At 48.5% G+C, this 13,415-nt stretch overlaps 2 protein-coding genes across 8 annotated transcripts in view; one reads left to right on the forward strand and one right to left on the reverse strand.

The window, feature by feature from the left end:
* LOC139059142 (uncharacterized) overlaps positions 1 to 13,415 on the reverse strand; it is a 161,568-nt gene that overhangs the window by 130,062 nt on the left and 18,091 nt on the right. For all 4 annotated transcript variants that reach the window (XM_070537121.1, XM_070537124.1, XM_070537123.1 and 1 more), the window contains exon 2: positions 11,876 to 11,966. In XM_070537121.1, coding sequence (XP_070393222.1) covers positions 11,876 to 11,966 — 91 coding nt within the window. The remainder of the gene's footprint in view (positions 1 to 11,875; positions 11,967 to 13,415) is intronic.
* Positions 1 to 13,415, forward strand: part of LOC139059141 (anoctamin-4-like) — an 82,535-nt gene that overhangs the window by 63,969 nt on the left and 5,151 nt on the right. For all 4 annotated transcript variants that reach the window (XM_070537120.1, XM_070537117.1, XM_070537118.1 and 1 more), the window contains one exon: positions 6,436 to 6,620. In XM_070537120.1, coding sequence (XP_070393221.1) covers positions 6,436 to 6,620 — 185 coding nt within the window. The remainder of the gene's footprint in view (positions 1 to 6,435; positions 6,621 to 13,415) is intronic.

The raw sequence follows: 13,415 nt of genomic DNA on the forward strand, positions 1-13,415 counted from the left end.
TCGCCATTAGTTCTACATATATTGTTTCTCTTTTCACCCGTGAACGGCAGCGGTAAAGCTTAGCATAAAAGAAATAGGTGACAATACATGAATATGTAAAATCGTCCACCAATGAGATGTGCAGTAGGTTTCTGTAACCAAAATCCGTTGTCACGAAGTTACTGTCGTTATGAATTCAGTGGTGTTACGTACTAAAGCCACGATTTGATTATGAAGCACGCTGTAATGGGGGACTCCGGATTAATCTCTACCACAAGCGGATCTTTATTGTGCCCCCAATGCACAGGACAAGGGCGTTTTTGCATTTCGCTCTCGTGGAAATGTGGCCGCCTCGGGCATAATTTGATTCCGTGACCTCGTGCTTAACAGCGTAACAACATAGCCACTAAGCCACCGCGGCGGGTATACCTCAGCTATTATGCCGGCTGCTATTTAACGTTTGATAGGGGCAGTAACTACAAACAAAAGGAGATGCCAAGGACGGACACTTACCTATAGTTCCCAAGCACTCGTACTGTGTGTTGTGCAGCGTCTGCGTGTTTTCTTGTGGTGTCATTGCAGATGACGTAGTTATTGACTGCGCCGAGCAGCGTCTGTGTCCTTTCCCAAAGCAAGCGAAACCATGCTATCGTTCAACAAAGTTGGTTTAACCGTTTTGAACCACGGCAATTCTTTGTCCGCTTTAATGCGCGCTAACTTTTTAAAGCCTATGCTATGATATTGTCACGTGGTGGTGACGTTAAGAACACAGTAACAATACTGTGATAGACAAAACTAACTTTTATTGGGCGAACCTGTGCCCACAAAACAGGCTACACTTATAGCACAACGATAGCGGCGAACACGGTCGGCGATCGTCGAAAATCTGATCAGCGGGTCAAGCGCGTCGGCTTTTATAGAGCACTCGTCGAATGTTCCAGACTAATCGTTCGGACCCGCGTGCTTTCCACAAAGTTCTACACCATTCGCGTTACGCGATAAAATCAGATAACACAAGGTTCAGCGACAGCAGACAGCCGGGTAGAAGCATCGATAACTTTCCAGAAACGTCGGATGCATGCAGGCGCGTCCCGCGCTGTGCGATAACAGTTAAGCGGCGAAACGTGGTCGCCTGATTAAGATAAGTACACGTGTCAATACCCCCCTCTTAAAAAGCATCGTCCCGATGCTACAAATATAAGAGAGCGAAACACAAAAGGACACTTATTAAACATAAGTAACAAAACAACGAAAAGAAACAAAGTCCAAAGGTCAGTCACGGAAAGCCCCAAAGTTCATTAACGCTGGTAGTACGGCTTGAGTCGCACAACGTGGACTATTTCAGGTCGTGAGCGGCGCCGCTGTGATAGCGAAATGCCGTCTGGCACGACCTCATAGTCCAGTGCGCCAATACGTCGGATGACCTTGTAGGGTCCGAAATAGCGTCGGAGTAGTTTTTCACTGAGTCCTCGTCGGCGTATCGGGGTCCATAGCCAAACACGGTCGCCGGGCTGGTACTCGACGAAGCGTCGTCGGAGGTTGTAGTGTCGGCTGTCGGTACGCTGCTGGTTTTTGATCCGTAGGCGGGCGAGTTGTCGGGCTTCTTCGGCGCGCTGTAGATAGGTAGCGACGTCAAGATTCTCTTCGTCAGTGACGTGCGGCAACATGGCGTCGAGCGTCGTCGTCGGGTTCCTGCCGTAAACCAACTTGAACGGCGTGATCTGTGTTGTTTCTTGCACCGCCGTGTTGTACGCAAAGGTTACGTACGGCAGGACCGCGTCCCACGTCTTGTGTTCGACGTCGACGTACATCGCTAGCATGTCGGCAAGCGTCTTGTTCAGGCGCTCCGTGAGACCATTCGTCTGCGGATGGTAGGCAGTTGTCCTCCTGTGGCTTGTCTGGCTGTACTGCAGAATGGCTTGGGTGAGCTCTGCTGTAAAAGCCGTTCCTCTGTCGGTGATGAGGACTTCTGGGGCGCCATGTCGAAGCAGGATGTTTTCGACAAAAAATTTCGCCACTTCGGCTGCGCTACCTTTCGGCAGTGCTTTAGTTTCAGCGAAGCGGGTGAGGTAGTCTGTCGCCACGACGATCCACTTATTTCCGGTTGTTGACGTCGGAAAGGGTCCCAGCAAGTCCATCCCGATCTGCTGGAATGGTCGGCAAGGAGGCTTGATTGGCTGTAATAATCCGGCTGGCCTTGTCGGCGGTGTCTTACGTCGCTGACAGTCCCGGCATGTTCTGACATAATGGGTGACGTCGGCGGTCAGGCGCTGCCAATAATACTTTTGTTGTATCCTCGAGAGTGTCCGGGAAAAACCGAGGTGTCCAGCGGTCGGATCGTCATGTAGGGCGTGCAGTATTTCTGGACGCAGCGCTGACGGTACAACAAGAAGGTAGCTGGTGCGGACTGGCGAGAAGTTCTTCTTCACGAGCAGGTTGTTTTGTAGCGTGAATGAAGACAACGCGCGCTTAAATGCCCTAGGGACAAAAGTTCATCGTAAGCGAAACGGCACTTTTCCGGCTTCAGAGTGAGCCCTGATGACTTGATGGCTTCTAACACGGTCGCAAGCCGCCTAAGGTGATCGTCGAAATTCCCGGCGAAGACAACGACGTCATCCAGGTAAACAAGGCACGTCTGCCACTTCAGTCCGGCTAACACCGTGTCCATGACGCGCTGAAACGTTGCAGGCGCCGAGCACAGTCCGAATGGCATGACCTTGAACTCGTACAGGCCATCTGGCGTGATGAAGGCAGTCTTTTCGCGATCTCTCTCGTCGACTTCTATTTGCCAGTAGCCAGACTTTAGGTCCATCGACGAGAAGTATTTAGCGTTGCAGAGCCGGTCCAATGCGTCGTCTATCCGTGGAAGGGGGTACACATCCTTCTTCGTGATCTTGTTCAGTCGACGATAATCGACGCAGAAGCGCAGGGTTCCGTCCTTTTTCTTTACCAGGACTACAGGAGAGGCCCACGGGCTTTTCGACGGCTGGATGATGTCGTCGCGCAGCATTTCGTCGACTTGTTGCCTAATAGCTTCACGTTCTCGCGTCGAAACTCGGTAAGGGCTCTGGCGGAGTGGTCGAGCGCTCTCTTCGGTTATTATGCGATGCTTTGCAACTGGTGTTTGTCGAATCCTCGATGACGTCGAAAAGCAGTCTTTGTATCGTCGGAGAAGACTTCTGATCTGTTGCTGCTTACTCATAGGAAGACTTGGATTCACGTTGAAGTCTGGTTCGGGGATATTGCTCATCGGGGTAGATACGGCTGAATCCGAGAGGACAAAGGCATTGCTGGTTTCCACAATTTCCGCGATGTATGCGATTGTCGTGCCTTTGTTGATGTGCTTGAACTCTTGGCTGAAGTTGGTTAGCATAACTTCCACTTGCCCTGCGTGGAGTCGAGCGATCCCTCTTGCGACGCAAATTTCACGGTCGAGCAGTAGATGTTGGTCACCCTCGATGACGCCTTCGACGTCAGCGGGTGTTTCAGTGCCGACGGAAATAATAATGCTTGAACGCGGCGGGATGCTCACTTGATCTTCGAGCACACTCAAGGCGTGTTGACTACGATAGGTCTCCGGTGGTATCGCTTGATCGTGTGACAGCGTTATCGATTTCGACTTCAGGTCGATGACTGCGCCATACTGATTCAAGAAGTCCATGCCGAGAATGACGTCTCGTGAACACTGTTGGAGGACAACGAAGGTGGCAGGGTAAGTCCGGTCATGGACGGTAATTCTTGCCGTGCAGATCCCTGTCGGCGTAATCAGGTGTCCTCCAGCGGTACGAATCTGGGGGCCCTCCCATGCAGTCTTAACCTTCTTCAACTGGGCGGCGATGTGTCCACTCATTACGGAGTAATCGGCCCCTGTGTCGACTAAGGCAGTGACTGCGTAGCCGTCGAGAAGTACGTCGAGGTCGGTGGTTCTTTGTCTGGCGTTGCAGTTGGGTCTTGGCGTCGGATCACGGCTGCGTCGTGTTGAACTGAAGTTGGAACGTCGCGTCGTCAAGTCGTCGTTCGTCGGTGTAGTCTTGCCTTCCTGACTTCGTCGGGACGGCGGCGTGTCGTTGTTATGTCGTCGAGATCGTTTCGTCGTCGTCTTCGTCGGCGGCGGAGGATCTTCGTCAGTTCGACGAACAGCAACCGCACCTCCATCGGTTGCTGCTTTTAGTTTTCCGGATATGGGCTCGCTGACCGGCCCCGGGCTGGGCCAGTGTATGGTCGGCGCTGCGGCGACAGGTAGCGGCCTGGTGATGGCGAACGGGACGGCCGTCGAGGGCTCCACTGAGTAGCGACGAGGTAATCGGCGATGTCACGTGGGTGCTCGCCAAGCTGTGGACGCGGCGCGTTGACGGCGAAACCTCGCAGTCCCATCTCCCGGTACGGACATCGTCGGTAGACGTGACCCGCTTCTCCGCAGTGGTAGCAGAGCGGGCGGTGGTCAGGAGCACGCCAGATGTCCGTCTTCCTCGCGTAGGTGCGCTGGGCGACGGGTGGTCGTGCTGGCGGCGGCGGCGGCGGACGACGAAACTGTGGCGTGACAGGGCCCTGCCGCGGTCGCGGAGGGGGTCCTTGACGGCGTGCGACGGCGGCGTAGGTCATCGCTTGCGGCTCAGGCTGCGGCGATTCAGGGGCTACTCCAAGTTGTTGTTGGAGCTCCTCACGCACGGCGTCGGCAATCGAAGTCACATGAGGCTGTGATGATGGGAACAGCTTTTGTAGCTCCTCCCGCACGACAGCTCGGATAGTCTCGCGTAGGTCGTCGGCGGCCAGTGACTGAACTCTGGCGTAGTTTGTCGAGGCCGTGCGGCGGTCGAATTGCCGGTTTCGCATCTCGAGTGTCTTCTCGATGCTGGTGGCCTCGTGAAGAAACTCGTCGACGGTCTTCGGTGGGCTTCGTACCATTCCGGCAAAAAGTTCCTCCTTCACACCACGCATCAGCAGGCGGACTTTCTTCTCTTCGGGCATTTCAGGGTCGGCGTGGCGGAAGAGACGGCGCATTTCTTCCGTGTAGATCGCGGTCGTCTCATTAGGTAGCTGCACCCGGGTTTCTAGTAGCGCTTGGGCTCGTTCTCGGCGTACGACGCTTGCGAATGTCTTCAGGAAGCCGCTTCGGAAAAGTTCCCAGGTTGTTAAGGTGGCTTCTCGGTTTTCGAACCACGTCCTGGCCGCGTCTTCCAAAGCGAAGAACACATATCGCAGTTTGTCGTCGCTGTTCCAGTTGTTAAAGGTAGCGACTCTTTCGTACGTCTCAAGCCAGCTTTCCGGGTCCTCGAAAGTTGAACCGCGGAACGTCGGAGGCTCCCTGGGCTGCTGCAGCACGACGGGTGACGCTGGTGCTGCCATTGGGGTGGACTTGGTGGCCATCCTTCTAGTCGTCTCGGGCAAAAGTCCGTGTTCCGGGGGCAGTCCTTGCAGCCTGCGGCTACCTCGCTGGTTCTTGTCGACGGTGGTGTCGTCCGAGTGAGGGCTTGGGTCACGGCTTTGCGGGGGCGTCCGGTGCATGAACGCAAAGCACCTCCACCAGATGTCACGTGGTGGTGACGTTAAGAACACAGTAACAATACTGTGATAGACAAAACTAACTTTTATTGGGCGAACCTGTGCCCACAAAACAGGCTACACTTATAGCACAACGATAGCGGCGAACACGGTCGGCGATCGTCGAAAATCTGATCAGCGGGTCAAGCGCGTCGGCTTTTATAGAGCACTCGTCGAATGTTCCAGACTAATCGTTCGGACCCGCGTGCTTTCCACAAAGTTCTACACCATTCGCGTTACGCGATAAAATCAGATAACACAAGGTTCAGCGACAGCAGACAGCCGGGTAGAAGCATCGATAACTTTCCAGAAACGTCGGATGCATGCAGGCGCGTCCCGCGCTGTGCGATAACAGTTAAGCGGCGAAACGTGGTCGCCCGATTAAGATAAGTACACGTGTCAATATTGAGTGATATGCAACGCACCTAACGCGCCAAGTGTCTCAAAGGACTTGCAGAAGGAAAAATTCGGAAAGGTGTTTCATTCCACCTTTTGAGGCATGCGTCTGTTGCCTAATAGTTAGAGCATCGGGCTTCTGTTCTGGGGGAACGGGATTCGAAACCAGCCATGGGAAACGTAAAATTTTTTAAATATTTTACAATGTAGCAACGTCTGCTGCAAGGTAACATGAATAGACGGAAACTGACAAAGAACGTCACAAGGACTCCAAGCTGAGCTACGAAAGCGTGCTCTGCCGTCTGCTTTTCACCCGCCCCGTCGTCTGCGCTGCTTCGCCATAGCACACCATCAAAGTGGGGTAAAGACACGAGAAAGCTATCGCTTTAGAAATGGGTGCCAGCGATTCTATATTGGGTTCTATATTACGCTCTAGATCTACCGATCTTAATCTCTCGCAAGTCCGCCAACCTTCCCGACGTCAGCTCGCCTTCCCCAAAACCCGCCTACACAACGCAGGCTTTCCTGATCGCCTTCACGAGCGAGTTCATCCCGCGACTGGTGTACCAGGTGCGCCACAGCAAGGAGCTCAGCCTGAGCGGCTACATGAACTACACGCTGGCCACGTTCGACACCAGCGACTACGACGACGCCCACCGGCCGGAGAACGGCACGCTCGAGGGGTCCATCGTGCGGGAGTGCAGGTGCCACGCTCTCCCCTCCGTCGCAGTCATTTTGACAGTCCACATGCTGTCTATAATAGGCCGCGGAGCATTGATGTGGAGTTACGAGGCATGCCTGCCGCTGAGAGCACCAATGAACGATTTGAACAGTCTGCACGCTCCTTACATATACGGGCTACGGTGCATCGATATTGGATGTACCGGTTACGAACAACATGGATAGTCGATCTGACCAGTATACTATTGACGTCAAACGAAACGAGAACAGTTGCGCATGTGACCGAAGCCTAACAGAAGGCGCAATGCCCACCGTCGGCCGGTCACCCCCACTGACAGGCGCGCACATCCGGTTTCGGACTGCACTGTGCGATGATGCTCACCCTACACTGCGAAATTTCCATTTCTGATTCGGTTCTCTTTTATTTAAGAGCGAGGAAACAAGAAGCAAAGAAATGTGATTGGCCGACGGCGCACACTGTGCCCTCGGGTGCACTTCTTGCACGCGCTCCGCTGTTGGCGTTTCATTTGACGCCGGTAGTACATATACCGGGCGTTTTCTGCGAATACATTAAGCAATTCTGAAAAAAAAAATCACCTGTGGCAGATGGAACAATTCTAATACTTGAGCTGTGTTCGAGAGAGGCGGGCGGGATATTATTTGCACAAAAAGTATAAATGCTTAACTTAATAAATGACAAACATTCACTCATTCGATTTTAAGCTAATTACCTTATGGCACATATTGCAATTTACTAATTGTAGCTGGGGAATTAGCGAGGCGGATCCACTTTGAACGAATTCGCATGACAACACGAATTTCGAGATAATTCTCGAACTTTGCAAAGAAATACATTGGTGGTTCAGTTACCTTTGTGGTTTAATGTATAAAACTGCGTTTTGTTAAAGAAAAATTAAGTGGAATGACAGTGCATTTTTGCCGCAAGTTTGCTGGCGCTTATCTCGAAAATGGTGTCATCCACAGAATTATATTCATGAGGGTTTGCCTTGCAGTCTTACCGGCTAGAATTTGTAAATCACAATGTATGCACTAATTAATTTTACAGCTGAAATAGTGAAAGGCTGCGAAGTAGGAGCTGCAGCCAGCCTAGTGCCACTGTGCGAGTATCTCAAATTTCAAATGATAACGTGAAGTCGGGAAGAACTAGTGCCAAATCGGATTAGATAATTCGTACCAGACTGCTGTACACATGTTCAAATTCGTCTGATCATCTAAAAGGTACCGATTTCTTCATTAGCACAGTTAAACACTTCGTTCTCGTGGCGTATTCTCATATAAATGCTCGCAGATGTCCAGCGAGACCAAGGAAAGTATGAAGTGAATTTATAGCGTGTGGAATCATTAACGAACACGTCCCTTGAACTGACTTTTCTTTTATACCATTTGTTCTGACATCAAATATTCTTCCAAGAAAGCCAACATTCCTTTCATACAATACATCCTTTTTTTCGGTCATTTACCTTTAACTTTGCTTGGCTGAGAGCCTCAAGAGCCTTTGTGAGGTGGGCGTCGTGTTTTTCTTTTGTTCGTGAGCACATTATAATGTTCATTTATTTATCACTTTACCCACAGTGCCAGGAATGGCATTACAGTAAGGGGGGGGGGCGTATTTAGTACAATGAAGGAAAAAAAATACAGGGGAATTGTCATGTGCATAAAACACTGCGATAATGCACACACGTGAAAACAAATGCCAAGAATAAACCGTAGGAATTGAAAGCAATAATTTTATCATAAACATAAATATACGTCACAGTGTCTGGTAATTACGTAGTAAGTACGGGGCCTAGAATACATTCTTTGTATTTGAAAGAATTCCCTTTCGCAATAACTACATTGCCCACATAAATGCGCTACTGTAGCAACAACAAAAAGTTATAATTTCCTATGGTGCTGGCAACTTCTCGGGGTAGTTGGTTCCAATCCGAAATTGTCCAGGGAAAGAATGACATATTAAATCTTACCGTTTTGCACCTTATCTCTGTAATTTTGTCGCCATGGTCTCGTCGTAAAGAAACATAATCAGGAGTAAGTACGTTTCACGCCGTATACCTGTTTGAGAATGAAAAACTTTATGCAGAAATTTCAGTCTTAGCATTTTCCTACGCTTAGCATTTTCCTATGTTATCCGTATAAACATTACAAATATGCCTATAACGTCTTTAAAAACTCCGTTCATCATTTTCTGAAATCAAGCTCCACAATTCTTCTACTCAAAAGGGAGCCTGTTATATTCATACATTTCAAAGGGTGTCACAACAGCAGTGAAATGTTTCTTTTTTTCGGTAAGCGACACTTGCCAATACCCCTCGTACAAATCGAGCCTCGAGAACCAATTACACCTTCCTGCTACTGTTTCCTTGATCATGCCGTCTACGTGAGGCATCAGAAAGTGGAACCGTTCAGTTTGTCGATTCACGAAACGATAATATGTGTAATGGCGAGACGAGCTTTCTTCCTTTGGAATTATTGATTGTAGGTGCGAAAGGTGACGTTAATGGTTTGATTATCTCAGCGTCCGACATTTTGTGCAATTCTTGCTATAGCCAGATACTTTATTTTTTTCGTGTCACACTCTACGGCTTTCTTCTCACTGGTGTTGTGTCACGAAGCAGAAATGGCACTTCTATGGTGGTTGCTGGTGAAGGATGGGCTTAGCCACAAATGAGATCCGAGCATAGAGATCGTACATCGGCGGCGACGTTGCAGCATTGGTGTTCCTTCTACGGGTGCTTTTCCTTCCATAATTATCTAATCGTTCCACTAAATATTCATATGGAAATGTTTCACATCTTATTTTGACAGAATAAACATATATTCAATTTCGTTCATGACAAGCACCTCCAGCTCCAACTTTGTCTTATTACCACCTCTTATTACTATTAGGCATGCCCAATTCTGCATGCATCTTACTGTACCATCATAACTGTGGACCTTCACAGCATGGCCGGGCCGAACCGCACTATTCTCGTCAAGGCACCATTTGATAAGGCTAACAGAAGCTCCGGTGTCTAAAAATGAGTTAACATCTTGTCTGTTGACATTCAGTGAGGCGGGCCATCGTCAAATACACAGCCTCAGCTTTGACCATTAGGTGTAGCTGTGCATCCTCACTTACTCGCTTTTGATGGGTCATGGTTGACTTTTCGGGCATGGCGGGCGCTGTTTCTGAATATCTGTCCTGGTGAATGGCGGCGTTACGCAGGCAACTGTCGCTGACTGACTGTCGTGACTCTTGAAAACGAGCTCGCGGTAATCTGGTGACAAAAAGCTCGCAGTTTCGCCTAATGGGAGAAGCATCGATTGCGATAGCAAATTAGTTGACAGCTATGTGAAGTAAAGATAGTAATTTTATAGGCCTTATAAACTTGTAAACATTCGCTTACTAAATAAATTAACAGGCACGGTTTTAGGCGCGCACAAGCAAACTCTATACACATCGCAGATCGCTTTTAAGGTAGGAGTCCCGGCGGCCGCGCGCGGTAGCGCCATACGCAGCCACTGCCAGAGAAAAGCGCCCCTCCTCCCTCCCTCCCCTCGCCCACTGCCCTGCACGCGAGCGAAGACGGCGTGCTTCCTCCCCTTTTTCCTTCCTTGCGCGCGTGAGATGGAGCCACCATCGTCGGTTCAACCTCGCAAGTTTTCACTCTCACATACAAGTTACGGCGCGCGGCGAAGATGTTATCGCCCTTGAACTTTATACGGAACGTCACGCCAACCCCGACGGCGGATCTGACGGCGGATCTGACGACGGCGGCAGAAATGCAGTTTAAGTGTCCATGTAATAGTTGTCGCAATAAAACACCTTTCAGTGCATCGAACGTCTTCAGGAATCTTGCTTGTTGGCTTGTCCATTGTCACATCGTGGAGAACCTAAAGTATTATTGGAAATTTCGGGAGGAGGGGGGGGGAGGGGGTAGCGCAGATTCGGCAAACTTAAAAAGAATCCTCTTCTCATAAATGTAATCCGAGATACTGTCTGAGCGGTGTTGCCCCTCTCCTAACGGTCTACAGCGTTACTCTCAAAAGCCGTCGTAAAACTTGCCCGCCAGGACTTCCATGGATTGCTTACGTGCTCTCTGATACGCAAGTCGTACCTTTTACGCGCATTTCCTGTCAAATAAGTTTTCATATTCGGCACTTTATCTTCATCGTCCCTATATCTATCGTGTTGGCATGCGTACTCGTAAAAACGAATCCATGTCAAGGCGGAATCTGTCGCTCAGTCAAAGATGTCTGGTAGCACGAGAACTTCAGGTCTCCTAGGAATCGCAGTGACTGCTTAGCTCAAAAGATCCTGAGCTTCTATTACTGTTGTAACTGCGACGCTTGAAGCCGCAACACTTCTGCCATAAGCAGGGTGTCGGAACGAAATGTTTTTCGTTCTGGTGTTACTTCCGTTCCACTGAAAAAAGTTCCGTTCCGGTTCTGCTCCGGAACGAAAACAAAATGATTCATAACGGTTCATAACGGTTTTGGTTCGCATGCAAAACTTTTCGAAGCAAAGTAACGATAAAAAACATAGTATTTATTTTTCTAAGTGAATTATGAATTCTGAGATCATGCTCAGTGCCATGAGTCAAGGCACTGAGCATGATCTCAGAAACAGCCCGTCATCTAGTGTACTCACCGAAACGCCAGACCGCTCTTCTGATAAACGAAATTAAATGAATATAAACGGATAGAAAGTGGGTAATAAAGCGTTGTGCCCGTAGCAAATGAAACGATAAGCTCTTCAGCGCGCTAACCCTGGGTTTTGCTACGATGCCGATCTGCTAGTGCACCCAGCGGCAGGCTTAGATCAGTGGTGCACTCGACCGGCTATCGCTCGCACTATCCCTACCTGAGATACACGCTTATTGTGACGTTGCCTGACGTCGGTTGTTTCGGATTGCCGACTTTCCCCTTGAACCGAAAACCGATCAAAATATTTCAGTTTCACTCCAAAACAAAAAAAAATTATGGTTTGGTTAGGTTTTCGTTCCGGTCAAAAATATCGTTTTGTTTTGCTTTTCATTTTTGTGTTAGTTACGTTCCGACACATTGGTCATAAACGTTGTCGCTGGCAATTCTGGTGAAAGTTGATCTGCAAGAGCTACTTGAGTGGTAGGCCGTAAAAAATAATTCATCAAAAGCATCCAGCCCAATAGCTATTCTCACACTGTGTATGGAGGTGAGCTCTGTGGTGGTCAGCTTTGCGTTCACCGAAACAGAGTCGAAAGACTTCCGCTGCCTTAGGATGGCCACGGAGACTCACCAAGCCGTCTCCTTGAAGTTGGTAGCTCTACAGGTGAGCCTGGCCGTTCCTCTCTACAGTCGGTAGCTCGATCCACATGGTCCTTCTTCGACTGCGTCAAATGTAATGCTCTCACACATCAAAAGATACTCAGGTACGCCATGATTTTGTCTGGTTGGTTCGTTTTCGTCTGCGAGTGGCTCGCACCTACTATGGAGAATCGGCCAAGAATTGGGTGAATTAGGAAAATAATTCGAGTCTAAAAACAAACTCCAATGAGAAATTGTGAAAAAAAAATGAAAGAAATGAAGTCGCACATATTTCAGAATTTGGCAAGGAAATCGTCATGATTCAATTACAGACCTCACAAAAGCTGCACCAACATCCCTATGATTATGCCCTAAAGAGGAGGCTCACCGAGATTGGAATAGCGGCAATGGCTATATTCAATCCAGCGCCATCATGTTTTTAGTTTCTGAATTATTTTTTTCAGCGTGGTGAGAAACAGCGACGTGACAACGAGAAGTGTTCCCTTCCTCACCACTATCTGAGCACAACGAGGAGAGCGCCATACCAGATTGATGCAAATAATAGTTTAATGCAGGTATTCGGCATCAGAATAGGGTAAACAGGAGTTCCAACTTTTCCAGTATGGCAGACATTCCTACTCCAAGGAAATAGGGGGTGTCGGTAATCAGCTAAATTTGTTATTAATAGGCTCCAAGAGTCTTGCATGACTGCACCTCTACTGAACGTAGCAGCAGTTATGAAAGCTGACGAAGGACCGAGACAATTGCACCACTTAAGGCCACTCTCACCAAGAAGTCTGCTATTTCAATCCTAACTAATTATTTGTGCTCAGGCACCCGTACCAATCTAATTGTGTTAAGTGAGAGGGCATTAGACAATGAAACGTACCTGAAATCTGTGAGCCACTATTTGCATTGAGAGCTGAACGTAAAGATAAAAAATCCATTACCATAACAAGTTTCGAAATTGATGAGTTCACTTTTCGCACGGCCAATATAACCGCCAGAAACTCGGCTAAATATACCGGCATGTAGTCACAAAGTCTTAAGAGGAAGCTTTGGCACGGGCCGAACTCCGATTCCGCCTATTCAACTACACGTACAACATAGTAACGCTTTTATGAGATAGCGCATTAGCAAATTTTAATAATATGAGTTACATTTGAGAGAGCAAGTTAAGTTCTAGTGACTGTCTGAAGATGAATTCTGATTAAGGGTGGGAATTATTTTACAATAATTGCCAAAAATTGGCAAGGTTGAAAAAAAAATGGAAGCACGATGTTTCCGAATACATAACAATGCGTTAAAGGTATATATCACAGTTCTGTGAACTGCACCCCTTAGCAAGTTCAAAGCGGACAAACGCGATGTATGAATTTACATTTTACATTATTTTTTACAATGCTTGCAATGGTTTTGCAAAATTCCTACTCGTATGTTAGTGGTTAAATAAAGAACCATGTAAAATACATTATTTTTCTGCACTTTGTATGTGCTATTAAATGCAATTGACAGAATGGCAATACCATTTT

This window comes from Dermacentor albipictus, chromosome 4, assembly GCF_038994185.2.
Source record: "Dermacentor albipictus isolate Rhodes 1998 colony chromosome 4, USDA_Dalb.pri_finalv2, whole genome shotgun sequence".
NCBI classification, from domain to species: domain Eukaryota; kingdom Metazoa; phylum Arthropoda; class Arachnida; order Ixodida; family Ixodidae; genus Dermacentor; species Dermacentor albipictus.